At 44.8% G+C, this 16,683-nt stretch overlaps 1 protein-coding gene across 1 annotated transcript in view; it reads left to right on the forward strand.

The window, feature by feature from the left end:
- The window catches only part of COL26A1 (collagen type XXVI alpha 1 chain), a 176,225-nt gene that overhangs the window by 153,398 nt on the left and 6,144 nt on the right, over positions 1–16,683 (forward strand). The window contains exons 8-13 of the mRNA XM_059829412.1: positions 598–714; positions 1,902–2,054; positions 8,248–8,340; positions 9,837–9,898; positions 12,323–12,385; positions 16,620–16,664. Of these exons, the coding sequence (XP_059685395.1) occupies positions 598–714; positions 1,902–2,054; positions 8,248–8,340; positions 9,837–9,898; positions 12,323–12,385; positions 16,620–16,664 (533 nt within the window). The remainder of the gene's footprint in view (positions 1–597; positions 715–1,901; positions 2,055–8,247; positions 8,341–9,836; positions 9,899–12,322; positions 12,386–16,619; positions 16,665–16,683) is intronic.

Raw genomic sequence — 16,683 nt, forward strand, 5'->3', positions numbered from 1 at the left:
GGGATGAAAAATGCTTGTGCACAGCATGGTACACTTGTTAGATGAATGAAAACAGGAGAAAGCGGGGAAAACATCTTTGATGCAGAATCTCTGGGTGGTATGTTTAGATCAGCCAGAGCAAGTGGGAGACAGGGTTTGATTTGCTTTTGCAAATGTATTTTGATACATTGGGATTACCGTGGAGCTGACACGCATGTCTGGACAAAGCTAGCAAAGGAGTGCTTGAGGGACCAGCCGGACCCTGCCCAGAGCCATTCAGACCTCGGGAAGGGGACAGCGTGGGCTTGGTTTAGCTTTGACCAGCACATCACAGCTGGAGGTACACATCCTGCTGACTTTTTGGGGTGGGCCTTGTGTGTGGGGTCGTGCTTGTTTCTTTAAAGATTGGAGGAAGAAGAGGAGAAGCAAGGTCCAGTCTGGCTCTTCTGCCCTACATACCAGCCAGCCCTTGTCACCAGTCCCACCCTGCCTGTGCAAAGCTGCGTTTCTCCCCCTTGCGTCTTTGAGTCCCTCTCCTCTGGTTTCTGGGTTGCTAAAGACCTTCTGACCTCAGCAGTGTCCTAACCTCTAACTAATGTCCTTTCTGAATGTTTTCAGGGCTGCCAGGACAGGTTGGTCCTCCAGGCCCTGTCGGACCAACTGGTCTTCCAGGACCACCAGGGCCAAAAGGAGAGAAGGGACAACCCGGTGAGAGGGGCCCGGCAGGGCCACCAGGTAAGTCCTGGAGGAGGGCAATGCTACCATGATAGGAGGTATTTCACTTTATACAAATTGTCTGTGACAAGAGATCATAAAAGGCTGGACACACAAGACGTTGAGCATCTTCAGTTGGTATTGAATCCATTCCAGTGAGTTCCCTGGGCACTGAAATCAGCCAGCAGCTCTCAGATCTGCACAAGCAATGACAGTTGCTGGGATTTCCCATGGAGCTGGAGAGAGCTTGTCCCAGAAAGCTGCAGAGCAGGATCGTGATTCTCCATCCAGCTCAGGAGCTGTAAAAAACAGTCTCTGATCTGTCAGCCTTTGGAGAAGAGCGTTCCCTGTTTAACCCTCTTGCTGTGTGCCTGTTTTAACTCCCTTTTTTCTCCACTATTTGTGTCAAGCTGTCAGATGCCGGGATGTCAAACTAATGATGCTTTTGTCTGTTAAGGGAAAAGGTTATGAGGCCATTCTTTCAGACTACGCTCCATTCCTGAGCTAGGAGACTTTCTTCATCCCCAAAATGTTCCTAAATCTTTTGATGAAGGCGATACTACGCAATAGGTGCCAGACCTCAGGCTCTGTGCTTTCTATGTGTCTAAAAGGCTGTGCCTTGTAAATCTGAGCTCAGGAAAGAGTTGAAAGTTGGAGCGTGCTTTAAATGCGAGAGCAGCCCTGAATGCTTTTTGGCATTTTCTGGCAACCTGTCAATGGCTAAAGTCTGGCCAAGGATGTGTCTGCCTTTTGGTTTCTCAGTTTGCAACGAGAGCCTTCCAGCCCCACAGGAAGCAGAATAGGTCTGCTGCTGGGCTGACTGGGTTTCCGTTGTTCTTTCCGTGCCTTCCTGGCAGTAAGGTGACATACAGGTGTACGTGGAGGGAAAGAGAGTGAGCGGTGCTTGATTTCACACCTTGCTGCCTTTAGTTTATTGCTCAGCCTGGGAGAGGGGGGAGATTTTACTCTTTCAGGAATTAAGCTTCGCAGCACCTTTGAGCCAAGTAAGGCTACCTGCTTTGCAGAGGAAGGTGCTGAAGGCAAATAAGGGAAAATTGGGAAGCTGTTCCTATTTCCCCCCATGCCCCTAATTCCCACAATTACAGTTCAGGACAGAAATCCTTTGTCTTCTCACTGCCTTTTTTACATGGTAGCATCATTAGCACATCCTCAAATGCACTAACATGTCCTCTCCTGCCTCTGCACAGGGCTGTTGGGACCTCAAGGACCGAGAGGACTTCCAGGAGAAACTGGGATCCCAGGTCCCCCAGGTCCTCCAGGGCCACCAGCCACCCCAAGCCTCCCTCTTACCTTCCAGCAAGGGGTTCTCTACTCGCTCCAGCCCACAGCAGAAAAAGAAAGTAAGTTTCCTCCTTGGTTCCCATTTTTTTCTGGTACATCAGCAGAGTGGGCAGGCACGGAGCAGCTCAGCTCTTCCTCCCACCTCCCCGCTAGGCTCTGCCAGGGCCCTGCCTTCCCTGGGAGCAGCTAGACAATCTGCCTCCATTGTGTGGGTCTCTGGGAAGTTCCTGTTCAAGATGAAACATGTAAGACTTAGAAGCTAGAGGGGGTCACCTTTCCAAAATGAGGAACTAAGTCACTGCTTTTCTAAAACCATCAGTGAGAACAGGGTTTGGGGGATTTATGGTTGTTCCCTGTGCCTGGTTTTCTGAGTTCATCATAGCTTTGAGGAGGCAACTTGGTGTCCTTTAAGCTTCTATCATGAGTAGCTGCTGTGAAGAGGGTCTCCAGTGAAATGATAGAGCTCAGGTAACATCACATGAGAGACAAGTGGGTAGAGAAATACAGCAGTCTGGCCGATTAGGTGCTGATGCAACGAAACTGTGCTGTTGAGAGACCTCTTGGTGCCGCTGTTGCAGTGTTACAGTGCTCAGGGTTGCTCAGAAATGAGTAAGTACCAAAGGTTTGCAGCTCTGAAATTATATAACATAACAAGGACATCTGTTAAATGCATCTCTTTTCCTGCCCCCGCAGATGTGTCTTCCACCTGCGTTTCTGGTGCATCAACATTATCCCACATCCACGCAAAACACAGGATTACGAACTCGAAAGCCCAGACCAAGACTGTGATTTATCCCTTCTCTATAACTGGAGGGTCAGGGTTTCTTTGAGCCTATGGTGATTTAAAAATATATTTATTTGATTTGTGCTGTGCATGGCAAGAAAAGGCTTTCTAGGAAAGGCAGATCATGCACTTTTATCTGAGTGGTCTCAGATTTGGGCTTGATTCTTCCAGTCCAGTCTTGTGTAGCTGGCATCTAATAATGATAAAGCAGAGCTCAGCTGTATCTCCACTTGGCTTGTAAACTCCTGGAGCCCCAGCTCTGTTGGGTCTCCCATCTCCACTCCGCCAGACTTCAGCTGTGCCTCTTCCCCAGCTCTTCTGCTCACGTCCAGCTTCAAAGCTCAGTTGCATTAGTTACAGCCAAGGATTAGTAAGTCTCCCTGTGTCTGACAGTTTTCTACAGCTCTCCTTTCCCTTCCACCCACTCCGCTCTCCAGAATCCTTTTTTCCGAAAGTGAACAGATGTATTTTTAATTTGGGAAGAATTTTAACAGCTCAATTTCATATTCAGTTACTTAGAGCACATGGGCAGGATGAAATTAATTGTGGTTCAATACTAAGATTTTCACAAAATGTAGGTTGAGCTGCTGCGTTAAGAAAGTTTTGCATTACAGTCACCTCACTGACTTACAGGATCACACCAAATGGTGCCATTCTGCATTCAGCCTTTTATTCCAAAGGATCCCTAAGGATGGTTTGGGTACCGCTCCTGCCCCCTGCCTCCAACCACCCTTTAAATTAAACTCTTTCTTGCAAAGTAGTGGATAAATTAAGAAGTGTATAAAGGCATTGATTACATGGCCTTCCCAGCTGATGTGTGAGAAGTCCCAAAATGGGAAGCGGATAAATGAGTGGATAAATATCTGTATTAACTCTGCCAACACTGGGCAGTGACAGACTCCCACATGGACTTGAGGACTGTGAGTAAATGGTGACTGTTACATCCCTGGGGCAGCCCTGCACTTCTCACCCATATCTGGGGTGGATTTCTTGGTTTGCAGAAGGAGTAGCCCATAATTTTATGACAATTTTTCTCATTTTAAAAATTTTTCTTAACATAAGTCTCACTGCAAGTGTAAGTTATCTATGTAGTCACAATAAAGTTACGGTAATATAAAGACCGTTTTTTTACAAAACTTACCATTTTGCTTACGTGTTGGCTGATTTTGCCTACCACAGGTTGGTGAAAAGCTGATCCTCTACGACCAATAGCCTTGTAAATTCTGGGTAGATTTTAAAAAAAAATTATTTATTTATTTTGAATGGAGCACATCTGAAAACTATAAACACAAGATTCCAGCTGCTGACAGCAGAGGGAAGCATATTCCTGGTAATGGGCATGTGCACCCACAGAGACGTGAGAAAGCTGTGTCAGATTATTAGTAGTAGTACAGTGTTTGGTTCCGCCTGAACATGGTTAATGCATGTGCCTTTATTAATCACAACAAGTTCTTGTTGGCAATGTTTATCAGCAGGCAGAAGCCAAAAATAGGGAGACAAATATTTTCTCATAGTTTCACTGTGCTGTGGTAAAGAAATTGGTCCCAGTTGTCTCCCTTCAGATCAGGTAGCAGAAAGAAATTAAGACAGGATTACTTCATTTCCATCCTGTCTCAACAAATCAAGCCTATAATGGGGGAATTTATCCCTTAGAAACATTAGATGTAGGCCAGAAGCTAAACTTCTATACCCCACTGCTGAGGCTGCTGCTATAAGGATCGCTTGCTCTCTCTGCCACTTAAAAATTAGTGGCTCAGGTATGTGGCCTAGAGTCAGCTCAGTCCTCTTTCTCATGCTAAAGCTAAGATAATTTTTAGGGAAAAGAGAAAAGAACGCAACTTTCACTCTGTTGAGAGCTGTGTTTTCTTACATCTCAAAGATTTCAGTCTGCAAAGGACACATGAGAGAACATTAACGTATTTTGCAGGGAGACCAAGGGGTAACTGAGGCACAGCAGGCTTGCCCGTGTGCCCAGCATGTCACTGGTAAAAAAGAGCATAGAGCAGAGATTTGCGAGTGCCTGCTGCCATGCGTAGCCCTTCCTGAGGAAGGGAGAACTGAGCAGAGGAAGTGAAGGGGAAGGAGAGAAGGATGGGAACGGCATTTGATTTAGAAAACCATACTGATTGCTTTCAAAGCTCTTTGTGCCTGTGCCTCTGAGATGCCTTGCCACTCTGGCTGGACAAGTTTCACTGCCTTGTTCAGGGCATTTCTGTGCTGTTTCAGGTTTCCCCTTTGCAGGATGTTTGTGCTCTCTTCCAGAGAACATAGGTGCTCACATCTGCTCAGGTCAGACTGGTTGCACTCCTCCTCTTGGCTTGGCTAGGAGTTGGAAGGCTCCTGGAGCAAATTGTGTATCAAGGTCTTCTCAAATGAGGCAGGCAGTTGTCTGCTTTCTGCTTTGGTATATCCAGAAGCACTGAAACAGAATCACAGAATCACTAAGGTTGGAAAAGACCTGTAAGATCATCAAGTCCAACCATCAACCAACCCCACCATGCCCATTAAACCATGTCCCACAATGCCTCGTCCACACGTTCCTTGAAAACCTCCAGGGATGGTGACTCCACCACCTCCCTGGGCAGTTTATTCCAGTGTCTCACCACTCTCTCAGTAAAGACATTTTTCCTAATATCCAGTCTGAATGTCCCCTGGCACAACTTGAGGCCATTTCCTCTCATTCTATCACTTGTCACTTGGGAGAAGAGACCAACACCCACCTCTCTGCAACCTCCTTTCAGGTAACTGTAGAGAGCAATGAGGTCTCCCCTCAGCCTCCTCTTCTCCAGACTGAACAACCCCAGTTCCCTCAGCAGCTCCTCATCAGACTTGTGCTCCAGAATCCAGCCCTTGAGCCCAGCAGAGCTTGGGTCAGCGCAGGAGATGGCTGAGAAGGAAAGATTCCTGCTACCGTTTGTTGCTGGGGCTATTTTGTGGCTGCTATAACAACCTCCAGCTGCAGTGAGCCCCAGAATGTCCCCCTGTTTATAAAAAGAAGGGAGTTTATAAGGATATATGAGTTCTTCCTGCTGCTTTATGAGAATATGGAGAGATTCTCTTGAAAAATGTGAGACTTGTGGTTTAACACACTTCAGTCCTGTTTCATTCACAGTCTGTTTCATTCAGAGCTCATTCTGGAAGGAAATCTTGATCTGAGTGAGTTTTGCCTGGCCAGGCAACTGAGGAAGGAGCCACTCTGGATTTCCTGCATGTCCATACTCCTGTGCTGCAGAGGCCAAAGCAGGAGCTCCTGAGCTCAAGGGCTGTTGAGCAGAGCTCTCTTCTGTGTCACAATTATGGAATCACCTTTCATAAATAACTTTGAGTCAATTGTCAGGATAGGTGGATCTGTGGGAGTAACTCTGTCATCGTAAGAATGTGCCATTTAGCTGGAATGTTTTGTAACCCAAATCTTTACCCCTGGCTTACCTCCAGCAGTAATTAAATCCTGGTTATTTGCAGCCCATCCTCTCCCCCTCTCAGTGGATGTGCATTTGATTTTGTTGACCACTTGTTCTTTAAAAACAAAAGGCTCTGCAATTGTTAATATCTTCACTGCTGTTCGATGCTCATTTCCCAATTTCATCTTACTCCCAAGCTGTGATGGATTTTGACATGGTCAAATAAAACTCAAATTAATTGAATTACACACTTCACTTGGGTACCTCTCCTTCTGAACATGAAAACAGTCTCAGTTGTTTTGTTTCAGGGCTGTGAAGAAGGGAAGATGGATGGGGTTAGGAACAATAGTCAAAGAAATACCTGTTTGCATTCAGGCTTTAGGCATGAAATTTGGTTCTCGGAGGGATCTGAGTTAGATCTTGTGCTGTTCTGCTGCCAGGAAGGCATTGCAGAGATACACTGTCATCCTTGGCAGTTAAAGAGATTTCACAGTTTTCCCTAGGAACTGCTTTCAAACAACTAGCTCTCTATCATTGCCAATGCTCCAGAAGTTGAAAAGCCTTCATAATGTGTCTGCTAACAGTTCTGGAGATTTCACCTCATGTCCTTTGGGCTGGACTCTGCAGAGTAAACAAACACCCTTCAGATCCTCCTGGTACCACTTGATATTTGCATCAATATAGCAGTGAGACATTTGCAGTCTTTTACACCTGCGAAGGGTCCCCCTGAATTCTACTGTGATGAGTTAAAGGGATGGGTGAAAGGAAACATGAGTAAGTTTGAGGTCATGGGCAGGAGGAGATGGACATTATTCCTGCCTGGTGGCCTCCAGCTATGGAAAATGTGGACTTTTCAGAGGGTTTACCATCCCAATGACCGGGAGCCAACATCTTCATCCAGGTTAAATGCAACAGGAAATATGCAGCTGCTCCTATAGCACTGGTCAGGACAGCGGATTGCAAATCTTAGCAGCATCAGGACGTGGGGGTTCCCTTCCTTGCTTTGTGACCTTGGTCTCTCAGTTGTGGAATTTTTTTCCCCTAGATTTCCACAGCTGTCAAATAGCGTTGTGAAATGCTCAGATAAAAGATTCTGCCATACAGGTGCTCCCCCAAGACTGCTAGTATGCTACAGTACAGGTCCATAGGGAATAGCATTGTTGAATATGGTTTTGGAATTGCAAAAAATAATAAGGTTGCTTTTTTATATGTAGTTGTGTTTTTTTCTATTCATTTACCAGCTGAAGTGGTCAGCCTATTGGTTCAAGTATGAGGGAAGATGGGGGCAACTACAAGCTGCTGATTTTTATTCCTAACAGGAGAGGACTGAGAAAGATGTGCAAAAGCACAAAATCCCTCCAATTCCTGCTGATGCCTTTCCCCACCCTGCTCCACTCCCATTTCCAGCCGTTTCCCAGAACTCAGTGGACCTGCCCAAGCTGGCCAGTTGAACACCTAAAATAATCCCGAATGGCAAGAGAGTTTCCTGAGTATGTGGAGGGGGCAGAGCACACCCTCTCCCCGGGCTTTCCTGCATCCTCAGACCTCAGGATATCTCCCAGCACCACCTTGATGGCAGGGTGAGCTTGCCGGGTTGGTGGGGATAAGCTAGACTGCCAGACTGGCTCGGCAGTTCACTGATGCCGCACAGGGGAGGGCTCCAGATCCATGTTTGATTTCTCAGGTAGCCAGAAGCCAGATGTGTCTTGGAGATGGCAAATTTTGGGTCAGTTATTGCTGTACAGTGCAGAGCTACTCTTAATCAGCTTTGGCATGCGAAGGTAGGATTATATAGGTGTGCAGGAACACCAATTTTTTGACAGAAAGGACCACTTTTCTGGGGTTATCAGAGGTGGGATGAGTAGCTCTGCAGGTCTGGAGGATGCAGCCTGTGCCCTTAGAGAGAGAGCTAAGGACAATTGCTCCAAGAGCCTAAATTTTGCCTCCTGAAGCACTGCCTGCCTTTTGCCAGTGACAGGCACCAAAGGATTTTGGAGAGGAGTCCTGCCTGCTGGAACTGGGCAGCTCTTGCTGCAAGGACACTAACTGCTCTGCTCTTTAACACAGATGGAGAACCCCAGCTTGCCTCCACCGTCATAGACACCATCATGGCTGGCCTGCCAGGACCCCGGGGAGCCCCAGGCCCCGTTGGGCCACCAGGTAATAAACTCAGTTGAGCTAAAACCTGTAATGATGGGGAAGATGAGCAAAAGGAATTTCTGATGGAGACTGGAGTGGTCTGTGGGGTGCCTGCGGGGAAAGCAAGTGGTCCTCGCTGGAAGGGCTGCAGAGCAGTGGGTGCAGAAGTGGGAAGGGTGGCAAGAAGTAACCAGGTTTCTTATCGATTGATAGTGGCAAATGGTTTTACCTTCGGCAGGACGCATCTTGAGAAGGGAATAATTAAAGACTGTCTTTAAGAATGGGTTGTCCAGTGAATTTCTTTACAAGAGCAGAGCTGTTCTCACTGCTGCTGCCATCCTGTCCTGTCACTGTAGAGCTCCACTGAGCAGGATCTGGCCAGCTGCTCTGTGATGTGTATGCAGACTTGGCAGACTTTGGAGCTGGTTTGAGCTATTCCAGATTTTCACCAGTATAACCAAAATCAGAATCTGGGATGAAAATTCAGTGGCAAGTCGTCTTCTTTTCTGTGCTGATGGGTAGCTTAAATGATAGTATTCCTGCAAACACCAGCATTTCCCTGTATGATACGTATTTAGGTGTGCACTCCCATTAGTTGCAAAAAAGGCTTTTCCTTTCATTATGAGGGCCTTTCATTTATCCTTCAATTCCTTTATTCTTTGACTTAAGCATTTGTATGATGCATTAATGATTGAGGCTGATTCAGCTGTACTTTGTGTATAATGTCCACATTGTTTCATCTCAAGGGTTGTGACAACTAAAGCAGAGAGTATTGCTAAGTTCAGACTAAGCAAATATCCTGTCTCCCATTTGCAGGTATAATTTAACAGCTACTGTTGAGATATAATTATTTTTCCAAAAGGAATAAATCTGTTAAGTGATTGTGTAAAACAAGTTGACCTGTTTAGACAGTGTTTAACTTGTCCTGGAAGCAGGCTCTTCCGTGGTACAGACTTTAGAAGAATTTATTGCCACTGGAGTGAGCAAAGAGCAAGAGAGAGCTTTGCTTTGCGACAGTCAGCCTCTCATGCTGGCTACGTCCAAACCCCGACTCCTCCATGTTCATCATCAACTTTCTGACAACGCTCGAGAGACAGACTGTAGCAGGCTTGTGGACTTCCCTTGCCAGCTACGAGACTCTGTTTTAGAAACAGCAACTGTAGTATCTTGCTCTGATGTAGCTGTTTCATGGACCTAGTTTAAGTTTTCTCAAAAGTTGCCATTTTAAACAATGGGAATGCAGGATGTTACTGATATCCTTCCTGCCTATTTTCACCTTTTTTTCCTTCCAGAGCTCTAACATCTTCCCTAGGGCATAACGATATATTACAGCAGGATGTGGGTATCCAATAATCCACAGTGTGATGAAGCGCTATTGCTGTAGTCCTGTGATCGATGAACGGCTCTTACCTATTGAGAGACTAAGCAGAACAATGAAAGGCAGTGTATATGTTTGGAATTTAGGGTCCTTCCTTCTAAAGCTCCTTAAAATTGTCTCAAATGATGATTCCCACCAGGCCCACCAGGCGCATCAGGACCCAAAGGGCCACCAGGACCTATCGGAGTCCCCGGATCACAAGTAAGGTGCTTTAGTGCTTTGGGGTGGAGGGGCAGAGTCGGGGGTTTGGTGCAAAACATCTCCTCATTGCACAAAGAGAGAGAGTACTTTGTAAGTCTTAGATCTGATGTTTTGTCCCCTGTGAAATGCTGTGATTTTAATACATTTTCTTCGTTCTGAATTGTGTTGAGAGGCTGAAATGGTTGTGCTTTCCAGATTTTCCTTTAATCACAACAACACATCTTGCTGTTGCCGTGTCAAAACATTTCACTGTGGCCTGAGTTGATGCAAAGGATCTGACATGGGCTTTACTCACACAGTGATAGAAAAATACTGCGTTTCCTGTGGAACACATAAAAAGAACAAAAATGCATCAATGGGAATTCACCGATTCACCAAAGTGAATTTGTTAAGCCTACTTTTTTAGAAATAGCACTTTCTATTCAAGAAAAATATCACAAATTCCCATCAGTTTGATTATTTATCAATACAAAAATTGTGGAGGGGGGAGATATTAATGGAGTGTGATAAACTGACTCAAAAGAATTTATGGTGGAAGAAAGGCAAAGTACTCACGTGGATGGAAAAAGCTGGTTAAATGGAAAGAAGTGAAGTTATGATGAACAGTGAACTGCCAAACTACTCAAAATTGTGGTTGGTGATACAAAGGGACTCCAGTTTTGGGAAGAGTATTACTTAATGTGGAGGTAAACCAGTAACATCAAATATTTCAAAGGAATCTAACATGACTAAAGAGATAAAAGTGATTGAAGAGCACGGAGCGAGAGAAAGGTTAAGTAACTTAGCAGAGGGATGTAACTTAGATCCTGATTAAGAGGAGGTTTGGAATTGATAGAAATGGAGAAAGGAGATTGTTGCTATGTATTTATTAATCACTTTGAAGAAGCAACGGACAACAGGTTAGTGAAAGTTTGCCAGTGCAGCAGAATCATTTCAATTAGTGAATGCTCTGGAGAACAATGAGAAACTCCAGATAGATATGAACACAGTGGGAAATTTGGCAGCAAAATGACAGATGCAGTTTAACATGATTAAATATAAGGTAATTCACAATTCATAAATAGGTTCTGTAGTAGAGTCTGGCTTTTTCACATGCAGCACACATTATAAATCTTTTATTTTTTACAACAGATTTGTGGAATTTGGTGTTCTTGAGCATCCCCGTGTAATCACGCACTGAAAGTCACTGTTGAGAGCTGTCAAGAGCAAAGGATGCTTATGGACACTTAAGCTTTGTTCATGCTGCATGTTTGACATAGGGCCAAGTCTGGTTTGTGCCCTACCTCGTTTGGCAGCCCTAGTTAACCTCCTAAACCAGGCCTGAGTTTCTGAATCTTTTGTGGGCCCAGGGGAGACGTAGCTAAGCTGGAGGCCCGGCCACTGTGCAGCTTGGTGGCGAGTTGGTGGGGCTGACTGCAGGCAAGGAGCAACATGGTAATGGTGAGCGTTGCTGCCTCCCAGCTGAAACTGGGAGAGTGTTGCTCCTTTAGACCCTTAAAACACTGATGTCCGATCTTATTGGGCCACTTAAGCAGATGTTGAGGCTCCTCACAGCTATGCCTAGAAAGCCCATTACTCTGGATGCTGAGAGGTGGGAGTTTCTGGGGGCTGTTGTTAAGCAGGTTGGCTTAAATCACCAGTGGTCTGGAGTGGAGCAGTAGTCTCATTTGCTGCAGTCTCCAAGGCGATGTGCAAGTCACTTGAGGTGAAAAAAGCATCTCACATATGGTCGTGGGGAGCGGACATGCTGAATATAAACAAACAATGTTGTTCTCTCCCTGTCTGGTTTACCGCTGTGGCTTCGCTGGGTGTATAAGTTAAGAATTTGGATCGATTTTGCAAAGCAGTTCAATTAGTAGAAATCTGGAGACTATGCCCTTCTTACCCGCTGGTGACTGTTTTATAGATTTATTCAACCCAGGGAGCAAAATCATTAGTAGAGATTGGGCTTAATTTGAAAATTGTTTATTAGGGTGAGTGAATAGCTTCAAAATAATTTCCACTGCACAATCCAATTAATTTTCAGGTATGTATGCTTACTCGTGCCACCCACTGAGGCAATTACGAAGAGGGGGGAAGCAGTGGGGATTTTTAAGCTAGCCATACTATCTGTGTATTAATTTCTTCTTGGTAACTGAGAACAAGAACTATCCTGTCATACTGACCCCTTAAAAATGTCAAATCAGTAGCCTGCAATGCATTAAAAGACCCAAGTAGAGTGATACGCAGAAATTGTACAGCTTAGGATATCTGTGAACAGAGCTTCCATTGTTGTTGCTTGAGGGTAAAAGAGAATCCAGCCCAACTGCTTAATGGGTGTATGAGGTTTTCAGGAGCTGAGGATCGCTGGGAAATGTATTAACTACCCCTACACAAAGGATGCACAGTAGAAATTAATTCCTTCTTGTTCTGCATCTCTTCTAGGGCTTACCGGGCTCTCCAGGACAACCTGGGCCAAAAGGCTCCAAAGGAGACCGAGGAGAGAGAGTAAGGTTTTACGTACACAGAGAGATTCCCGGCAACATCTGGGGTGATGCCTCAGAAATTATATACAGCATAGGTCTTTCAAATTCTGTGGGACTACAGCCATGAACAATTCTAAATGTAGAGTTTCTGGGTCTTATGCAAGGACCAAGATGAGCTGATGAGGGGTCTGGAGCACAAGTCTGATGAGGAGCGGCTGAGGGAGCTGGGGTTGTTCAGTCTGGAGAAGGGGAGGCCGAGGGGAGACCTTATTGCTCTCTACAACTACCTGAAAGGGGGTTGTGGGGAGGTGGGTGTTGGTCTCTTCTCCCAAGTGACGAGTGACAGGACTAGAGGAAATGGCCTCAAGTTGCGCCAGGGGAGGTTCAGGCTGGATATTAGGAAAAATTTCTTTACTGAGAGAGTAGTGAAACATTGGAATAGGCTGCCCAGGGAGGTGGTAGAGTCACCCTCCCTGGAGGTATTCAAGGAGCGTGTGGATGTGGCATTGTGGGATGTGGCTTGATGGGCATGGTGCTGTGTGATGTTGGGTGGGTTGGGTTGGGTGGGTTTTTTTTGTTTGGTTTTTGTTTTGTTTTGGTTTGGTTTGGTTTGGTTTGTTTTTTTTTTTTTTAAGGTTGGACTTGATGATCTTACAGGTCTTTTCCAACCTTAGTGATTCTGTGATTCTGTTTACTGTACAGATAAAGGGTTGAATTGCTTGCAAACTCTGGTGTTCCCTAAAGAGATTCAGGTAGCAAATACATGGTATATAAAGGCTTGTGGAGACCAACTTTCTTCTGCCAACCTAAGTTCTTTAGAGTGGTCTAACTGAACTCTTCCTTCGGTGGCAATAAGGCAGTAAAAGCTCATCAAACTTTTCCTGAATCAAAGCCATTCCCCAGGTCAAACGATGTTCTTAATATATTTGGAATATTGAAGTAATGTTCTTAATATGTTTATGTGCTATACCTCAGTCCTTGATGGGTTGTCAAGTGCTAATAACTAAGCATAGAAAGAAGGGCTGTTTGAATGTTATTTCCAAACTGGTGAAGTTTAGGAAATACCAGAGAAAAATCTAACAAGGATATAAATGTGTCAGATTCCCAGTCCAGCATTCAAGCACCAGGAAGGGTTTCAAGGTGGCATTTGGGCCTTTGGCTGCTTCTGTTCAGCTTACTCTACAAAAGGCATGGTGTTTGAAATCTCCTCTGAGACATGCTAGGAGCACAAAATCATTTGAGAATGTAGTACGTGGTGGAGGATCATTCAGCAGTTAGATCTGCAAAATGTAGAAGTGGGCACAGATGGACTGTGGACAATCACTAAGACCCTACTGTGGAGCAGAGTCAAAGAAAGGAAGAAAGATAAGGAGAAAAATTTTGGTTGGTACCTCTAAAATGATGGACGTCTGCAGTGGTGGCTGCATTTGACATAGCCTTGTGCCAGAGCTGTAAGGAACAAGTTCCCTTTTCTTCTAAGTGCCAATTCTACTGTCACATAGATGGAGGTGAACATGGAGGTCACCACCTGTAAATGGGTGGCTGTAGCTGACGTGCTTCCCCCATATGACAGCATCTCCTCTTCATTTCTGCTCACTCTTCCAATCCAAAAGACAGAGGGATGTCTGAAAGATCTAAGAAAGACAAATACAAATTGGTTAACTCCAATTTGATGACTTCCCAAATTAATGAGAATAACCAGCAACAGACTTAAACTACGTTCCTCTGTTCAGTCTGTGTGCAAGGAGAGCAAGGCCGGGGGGTTGTTTCATTCCCTCCTGAGGCACTTCACGCCAAGGAGCAGGGCATATCTGAGGATGGAGCACATGTGCTTTTAAAATGCTCTGTTTTAATTTAGTATCTTTGCATATTGTTTTGGGTGCTTGGTCCCTGTTCTTACATAAGAAATCACTTGCAGCTCCCTGAAAGATAGAAACCATTTTAAGTGACTGTTAGAATTTTTTTAATAGCAGTTTCTTTGTGCAGAGCAGCCACTTTGGGCATGTATTGGCTCTACTAATAGAGACTGATGCATTTCTGGGACTAGAATTTAAGATTCTGATAGAGAGCAAAACCTTAACTGCTGAGATTTCAGCACAGGTTACTGACTACAGCTCATTGCCATTAGATGTTAATTTTCACTTTAAAAAAAAAAAAGGTATGGTATATGTGGTATATGGCAAAGTGTTGAGTTTCCGTGTGGGAAACTGATAAGAGCTCTTCCTCAATGATTCAGTTAACATTTTCCTTTAGTTTGTGGTTCACTATATTGCGAAGACTAGACGTATTTTGAAACAAAAGGTTTGTTGCACTGTGTCCATTCAGTACAGACAAATCCTTTAGACTTTGATTTTGTTCCGTCCTTGTTAGATATTCAGAATTGTAACTCTCCTTCTAGGTTTGGGACAAATGAGATTTTCAAATATCAGAATGTCTTGCTAAATAGAAAAAAAAAAAATTATTTCCTGTCCTTCCTCTGTATGTGCGGAAAGTGAAGCTGATTACTTTTTCTGGCAGAATTTCTGTAGGATGTTTTGTGTGCTTTTTGTCTTTTGTGAGTGTGGATTTGAACGCTGGTTTTGACAACTACATGCTGCAATTTTGGGTTTGGTGGATACAAATTAGAGCTAGCTTTACACAGAGCGAAGGAGCTGTGCAGCTGCAAAGAAGAGCAGAGGAGGGTTTACAATATCTATTGAGATTCGAGAAAATGTTATTATACATTCTTGCTGCTTAATCTCAGAGAGAACAGGTGTAGAAGAGACCTGAAGCAGTCTGAGCGCATCCCCTGGATGGCACATCTCTGTCTGTGCTGCTCACGATCAGCCTCTGTTCATCTTAAACAGTGCCAGGGAGGGACACACCACATCATCTCCAGGCAGCCTTCAGAGGTACCGCTAGTGAGGGCCTGGGATAAAAGATATTTCTAACATCCAGCCTAAATATCCTTTGATCCCCTTTAAGCTGGTAACATCCTTTCCTGTCCCCCCTGGACACAGAGAACAGTCTGTTTATGTATTTTGAGTGCGTTGGTACGTCTCCTCTCCCTGATTTGCCGCTTGCCTGTGCGTTTTCACAGGCCTCACTCCCTCCAGTGTAGAATCCAAGTATTTCCCTTTGAAGATGCTCGGAGCACCTGACAAATTGGGCCTTCCTCCCGGTGCTCTTCGTGTTGATACGGGCCTTTGTCTAGTGCTGGCTAGCTGCTCACCAAGCACTGCGCAGCTCTCCGCAGTAATGTTTTGTAGATGCCCAAGGCCCATTGGTTTTATACAAAGCAGCAGTTTGATGGAGACAAAACCAAAGCAGCTCCCCTTTTCTGGCAAATACTAAAAAAAGCTGCTGCCAGCTAGGTCTCTTTTTTGGGGAAAAAAAAGATGGGTTTGTTTCTGTGTATGTCTAGGGGAGAAGAGCCAGGTTAAATATGTGGCTGTTTCATCAATGGCTTTCTAAAGATGCTTTTAAATTTTGCCTCCTTTTCCCAAGCTCCTGCTTTCTCATTAAATAATCTAAACTGTTCTCCTGGTCAGGGATTCTGCCCTGCCCCAGTGTCCTCCAGGCTGGGAAACCAACACTGCTGAGGAAAACAGGGGGAAAAAAAGATGCTTAGTTTGATGGTATTTCATTCCGCCCCGAACCAACATGTACCATTTCAAAATGTTTCTGTTTAAAAAACCAAAAAGAACAAAAAAAACCCCACTGAGAACAATGAGAAAATCAGTGCAGCAGGAAAAAGAAACAAACCAACATGTGTTTTGATCGGTAGCTGTTGGGGTTAACCCAGGGATGTGTGTGTGGAGCAGGAGGCGGATTCAATCAGCGCTCTGTGGGAGTCCTGGGCTCTGTTTGCTGTCTGGGGCAGCATCAGCCCGTCAGTTTTACTAGAGAGAAGAATGTGGTGTCTTTGTAAAGAAACAAATCTCCAGCAAAATTCCTTCCTGGTATAATGTAACTGACTGCTGTAAAGTTAAAAAAATTGCTAATCGTCTTACTGAGAGGGTACTGAGCTGAGTAGCTCTGTATCAAACCCAACTTCTCCAAAGTGTGATGGGATTTGGAGCTGATACTTGACAGCAAACCATGACCCCCCTTTTGCTGTCTCTAAGTGATAATGTCAAGGGAGAGGAATTTTTTTTCATATTATCCCGAGTGTAAGGTTTTTCATTAAGCCATCTTAATTCCACTAGTAAAAATTACACTATGTTCTTGTCAAATGGAAAAATATCTCCTAATGACACTTACTTTATTTCCAACAGGGGCAAGCAGGTCTGACTGGAGAGAGGGGCATTAAGGGATTTCCTGTAAGTGAAGTACTTGCGG

This window comes from Gavia stellata, chromosome 25 (genome assembly GCF_030936135.1).
Source record: "Gavia stellata isolate bGavSte3 chromosome 25, bGavSte3.hap2, whole genome shotgun sequence".
Taxonomy (NCBI): Eukaryota; Metazoa; Chordata; class Aves; order Gaviiformes; family Gaviidae; genus Gavia; species Gavia stellata.